General features: G+C 42.1%; 1 protein-coding gene across 1 annotated transcript; it reads right to left on the bottom strand.

Moving 5' to 3' along the window:
* Window positions 1–3,209: 3,209 nt before the first annotated feature.
* LOC136507921 (probable LRR receptor-like serine/threonine-protein kinase At1g74360) lies at window positions 3,210–5,922 on the bottom strand. The gene is made up of 2 exons (XM_066502515.1): window positions 5,589–5,922; window positions 3,210–5,497 (listed from the first exon to the last, which is right to left on the bottom strand). Exons 1-2 carry the CDS (start codon window positions 5,638–5,640, stop codon window positions 3,276–3,278), a joined length of 2,274 nt encoding a protein of 757 aa, XP_066358612.1. The 5' UTR covers window positions 5,641–5,922; the 3' UTR covers window positions 3,210–3,275.
* Between the last annotated feature and the right edge of the window lie 273 nt (window positions 5,923–6,195).

The raw sequence follows: 6,195 nt of genomic DNA, 5'->3' as shown, positions 1-6,195 counted from the left end.
TGAGGGTCAGACGACCTGGATGTCCGGCGCTATGCAGCCTGTTTATTTGGCCGTGGCTTGTCGTAAACGATCGTAAATTTCCAGCTGGAATAGTATTTTTCTCTCACACAAACCAACCAGCAGTACCTCTTCACGAACCAGCAACGATATGAACCAGCCAACCGAACAGGCTGATGGCTGACATCTTTTGGCGAATCAGTTTGCTTAGATTTTGATTATGTAATCCTGGAGTCTTGCACTAAATTAGCTGTCTTTGTGCATGCATGTGGTTGCACTAAATTAGCTAGTTCCCTTTTGCCTGTCTATTTGCACGCACGTGGCCTCAGGAGAAGACTGGATTAGCTGTCTTTGTGCACGCACTAAATTAGCTGTCTTTGTGCATGCATGTGGATTGCTTATAGGGCACTGTTATCATGTTGCTTCTAAAAAAGGCATCATTGCCTTAGTTAGTCAGTGCTGAGCAGTGAAGTCACTGCTGAAAATCCTGCACAATTATATGAATTGAAATCTTCTCCAGTCTTAGACAAAATGATAAAAGTTGAACTCTTTCACATGTGTTTTTTTTATGCCTCTTTCACATGTGTTGAGCAGCAGCAGCTCATTATCAATTCACAATAGCTTGCTTTGCTCAACTGATATATATATTGTTTTGGCTTTAATCTGAATTATTTTCATAGCAACTAGGTGTTTTGTTTTTTAGTTTTTCAGATTTAGAGTTTCAACAGCAGTCAGGTATAGCATCCTCCTGATTCCTTCATAGTGTTTTTTATTTATAGTGGACAACAGTAGAACAAGGATTCCTGGTCTTGACTTTTTAGTATCATTTTAGTTTTTTATTATCATTAGTGTTTTGTGAGATTTTCAGTTATAGTTTTAGTATGTCTGTGATACCTGTGTCGCTCCTATGTTCAGTCTTGTGCAGGTCATAGTAGCATGTTGTTGTGCTTTTCCTGTTGGCCAGCTGCTTGGTTTCTTCTTTGCTAATTAGCAGCTCGAGCTTGTAAAGTGCTTTCAGTTTCTATCTTGTTATCACTGCACGTATATTATTTTCTAATTTTTTTTCTGAATCCGATGGCTAAAAAAGGAAGAGTTATGCGAATGGTGATAATTCATTTTCTGTTCGAGTAGGCCAGCATAACAACTTTTGTAAGGGGAAGGTATGTTAGTTTTGGTTTTCAATTCTCATGTTTTTAGACTTTTAATTGTCTTATTTTTGTTTTAAATTACTAGCAGTCCTTCAAAAGAAATGCACTCAAGAGAAACTTACAACATATTTTGGAGAGCATTTGTCATCTACGTTGCTGCAAATGTGGTCTGTCTTGGGCGCCAGTTTTCTTTCCTTTTTATTATCATTTGGCTGTTTTTTTCCTTTTTATTATTTTCTGGAAGATAACAACTGTAGAAATCTTCCAGAAGATAACAACTATAAAAATCTACCAGATTTTGTTTCATGTGACTACATCCGCTGCTTTTTTTTCCCCTTTTTGTTTGTTTGTATCATGTGACGTGGCAATCACTGATTGGTTGAAAATGTGGAAGACAACAAACAGCAAAATCTGCCATGAGAAGCAATAATAGCAAACTACTAATCTCACAACGGTGGCAACAAAGCAAAGTCCCTTGATACTGAAGGCCCAGTCCACGTGGCCCAACAATTCTCCATCCCCACGTCGGCAGCCCAGCAAGAAGAAGAAGCGTCCTCTCAAAAAAAAAAAAAAAAAAAGCAAGAAGAAGCAGCGTCGCCGTCGTCCTCTTCCTCTCCCTTCGCTGCTTCTCTCGGCTCGCACACACCATCACACCATCGGCCAAATCGAACGTAGCGCCAATCGAGCGTAGCACAAGCCGCCAAACTGAGCTTAGCACTAGCCAAAATCGAACCCTAGCACCGGCCGGCGGCCAAATTGGATGGCGGCGCTGTCACATCCCGGCTCAGGCGGCGGCACGGCCACATCCAGGAGAGGGGACGGCGCCGGTTAGCCACGCAAGCGCCAGCGGACTAAAGGCGCGCCGCGCGGAGGCCGCACAGAGGAGGGAGGCGCGCAGGCGGCGTCGGTTCGCTGTGGGGGGAACAGGCGGCAAGCCGTAGTCGCTCATGCGCTACTGCAACCTGCAACAGAGGCGCACGCCGCGCAGCTGTACAGAGCACGGTGAGCACACCAGGTTGTTCCATCCAACTTGGTTTTGTAGCAATTGTTCAATTGTTTGTGGCTGTGTAGCAGCTAGCAGGTTGTTTTATTTGGGTTTTAATCTGAATTTTATAGCAACTATGCCTATTATTCAATCAAGCCAACCTTCTGAATCTGTACAACTGCAATCAGAACTAATAATAGAAGGATCATAAATAGTACGAACAACAGATAGCAATTAGCAATGCAAATGTTATGCAACCAGGATCAGTAGAAACCGGAGCTGATCCTAATGTGCAAAATGAACCTTGTGGTGTTCTTATTGATGAGATATTGTTGCTGATCCTGGGCTTCGCATTCTGCATATTGCATTTTATTGCATCACTGACACAGTCAGTTATACTATCAGATTATATTTTCATATTGTGTCTTTCATTTCTTTGAGATATCTACTAAATTATGCATTTCATCCTTCCCTTTTGTTAGATACTATTGGTATGTAGGCTGGGTTTGAGTTTTTTGGCGCTTAGATAGTGGTCTTAGACATGAAGATTTGCTAGCTCTGCTACTGGTTTGGAGGTAGGTGAAGAGGCAGCAGGAGGAAGACCAGGTTGGATCTCGTGATACCATGTAGGAGATAGCGAGTGATAAGGCAAACACTACACAACCTTGGAGGGATGACCTTTCATGTATATAGCCAATAAGAATACAACATATACAATATGTGTACAACACAAAAGGCTATACAAAATCTCACACAAATCAAGTTGGTTAGCACATTTTTATCACCCAATTCTGATTTTTAATGGAAAGATGCATATTAAGAACATAGAAACCCGAATGAACTCCCATTTCTTTTTTAAAAGTTCCAAAATGGCAAACTAAACCTGAAATATTAGATTAATGATGAATACTAAGATAATAAATTACAGGCTAGTTTTTGAGATGTCATGGTATAGCCTTTGAATAGTTCTATATAGTAGTTCTGTTTTTTAATTACAGTGAATCCCCTGGAACAGAAATAAAATGGACATAATTTAAAATTCTGTAATGCTATGTGGCCGGATATGTTACACTTCAATATATGAACCACATTGGCAGTGACACTATTCTCTTACTTTATTAATTGAATGTTACAAAGCTCAAGGGTTACAATTCTGCATAAATCTTCGTACTTGCACATCTGCATTTCATGGTATAGTACACATACATGAAACTGTCATGTTCTCTGATAGCAATTGTGGTAAAGAAAAACACAATAAATGAAATGATGAGCACCATTGATTCTTCTTTAGCAGGATCCTTTTCTGTACCTTCTGTTGAGAGCTCATCATTGTTTGATTCCAAACGGGGTCCATGGTCAATGAAATGTAAAGACAGGAGAGGGTCTCCAAGAAATGATTGCTCGTCGAAGGTGGAGAGTTGGCCAGTAGATGGAACATTGCCAGAGAGAAGCGAATTGTATGAAACATTGAACTTACTCAGTTTATAGAGCTGGTTCAGACTTGATGGAAGTTCATTAGAGAAGTTGTTAAAAGACATGTCAAGGGTCTCAAGGAGTACCATCTGACCAATCTCAGATGGAATCTCACCAGAAATTATGTTCCTAGAGATGTTAAGCACAACAAGTGACATTTGACTAATCTCTGATGGTAGGACGCCAGCGAGCAAGTTATCATCAAGAAGGAGCAAGTTGAAGTTTCTCATTGCAGAAATCATGGGAGGTATTTGTCCTGACAACAGATTCCCTGAGAACCTAACATAACCCAAGATGATACATGGCTGGACAGAAGGTGGTGTAACAATACCATACCCCTTCAAGATTCGGTCCTCTAGGCTCCGACAGTCCTTCCAAGACATCTCTGATTCTACATAATTGAACCCTGGGTAACCGAGGGGAATCCACCGCATCACAGAGAGACACTTCCTGGTGCCAATCTCCAATTGTGCAGCATCCTTCTGATTCCTAGCAAATGTTGGACTTGGGTCTCTCCCAACACCTGCTATCTCTGGGGGAATCTGACCAGATAGCTTGTTTTCCGCAAGGTTGAGCCAGAGCAAGCTGGTACAGTTCCCTATTTCCTTTGGGATCTCTCCAGAAAGTTGGTTTCCAGCAAGCATCAACACGAGAAGTGAGGAGAGTTTACCAATATCTGCAGGGACACCACCAGAGAGGTGGTTGTATGATAGGTCCAATATTTGGAGCTGGGCAATCTGTCCATACACCGGGGGTATCTGACCAGAGAAGTTATTCTCAGCAAGCACAAGGTATTTGATGCTTGTCATGATTGCGACCTCCGTGGGTAGCTTTCCGAAGAACCGATTGAGGCTGAGATCAAGCATGATCAGCTTAGGTAGTCTAAGAATGCCAGAGGACACAATTCCATCAGTATAATTGTTTGAGTGAAGTATGAGATGCGTCAAACTTTCTAACTTCCCAAAGAATCCTTGCACCTCCCCACCAAAACCATTGTTACTAATGTCCAAATACTTCAGTGCAGTACAATTCATTAAGCTAAATGGCATCTCACGGGCAAAGTTGTTGCTCCCCAGGATCAGTTTCTCAAGCCCAGGAATTACTCCAATTCCTGGTGGTATCTGCCCATCAAAACCGTTCCCCGATAGCGACAGGTATGTCAAACTAGAGCAATTTGCTATGGAATTAGGCAAATTGCCAAACAAATAGTTGCTGGAGAGATCCAGAAACAGTAGTTTGCATCCCTCTGGGAACATGTCAAGAGCAATGCTTCCAGTCAAGGCATTCTCAGCAGCATTGAACTGAATTATGCTTGCAATGCCCTGTGTGACCTGGCCAGTGAAGCGATTCAAACTGAGATCCACATATTCAAGCCATGAACAGTTATCGAGCAAGCCAACGATGTTGCCTCTGAGATTGTTGCTGGAGATGTTGAGGATGGTGAGTTCGTCACAGGTTGCAAGGAAGTTCATGCCAATTCCCCCCTCGAACCGATTCCGTGAGACATCTAATGTTCTCAGCTTTGTCAGGCTGGATATGTTAAGGACTCCACCTATGAGGTTGTACGAGAGGTTAAGGTGCTTCAGTCCCAAGCATCTGTTGAGATCAACTGGGAGTTCACCAATGATAGAATTGTCTGAGAGATCCAGATGAATGAGGCTTTTGAGACCTGAAAAATTGCCGAAGAACGGTCCTGATATGCTGGAGCTAGAGAGGTCAAGGGAACTCACACGGCCGTTCATGTCACATCCAACTCCTTGCCAGTTGCACGGGGAGGCCTCTGACTCCAACCATCCATCGTACGCTCCTCGGTTTATCTGGTTATGTGCTTGCAGGAAGCCCTTGAGCTCGATGAGGACCTCCATGTCATCGTTGTTCCCGCTTATCAGCTCAGCTGTACAAGTACAAGTAATGGGATCAAAGTTAAAAACAACATGATTTAGAAATAGCAGAGATGCAAGAGCACTTCAGTGATCGACTCATACCAAAGATTAGTACTGAACACATCAATTCGAGAAGATGCGGAAGCCTGGACATGGATGCAGGATTATGGATTGCTTGCCTCTGTGGAGTTCATCAAATAACTGTCTGTGTTTGTTTTTGCATCTTGTCCAGCAAAGCTCTAGTGGCACGTCAATATATATGTGTGTGGCTAGTTGTCATATATATATTGTAAAATGAGGAGCAGGTCTCCCTCTGTTTCGTGGAAAACGCATACCGAAACGTGATATATTAAAACCAATATTAAATGATAGGGTTTCCGTCAAGTAGTCTATCTCTGCGTGTGCTGGAGAGATTTGGTCAAAAGGCACATGCTTTCAGAAAGAGAACAATCCGGGTGCCTTCATTCGCACCTCAGATGAACATAACATGTGATTAATGTTGACAGATACTAACATATATAATAGTGGTGTCTGTTTTCAAATTTGATCGAGCTTAGCTTAGGCCTCATTTAGTTCCAAGCCAAAAACAAAAAATTTTCAAGATTCTCCGTCACATCAAATCTTGCGGCACATGCATGGAGTACTAAATGTAGACGAAAAAAAAAACTAATTACACAGTTAGCCAAGAAATCATGAGACGAATCTTTTA

Source organism: Miscanthus floridulus, chromosome 15, assembly GCF_019320115.1.
Source record: "Miscanthus floridulus cultivar M001 chromosome 15, ASM1932011v1, whole genome shotgun sequence".
Lineage (NCBI taxonomy): Eukaryota > Viridiplantae > Streptophyta > Magnoliopsida > Poales > Poaceae > Miscanthus > Miscanthus floridulus.
Note: the sequence above shows the minus strand (reverse complement) of the source record. Positions and strands in the feature narration are given on the sequence as shown.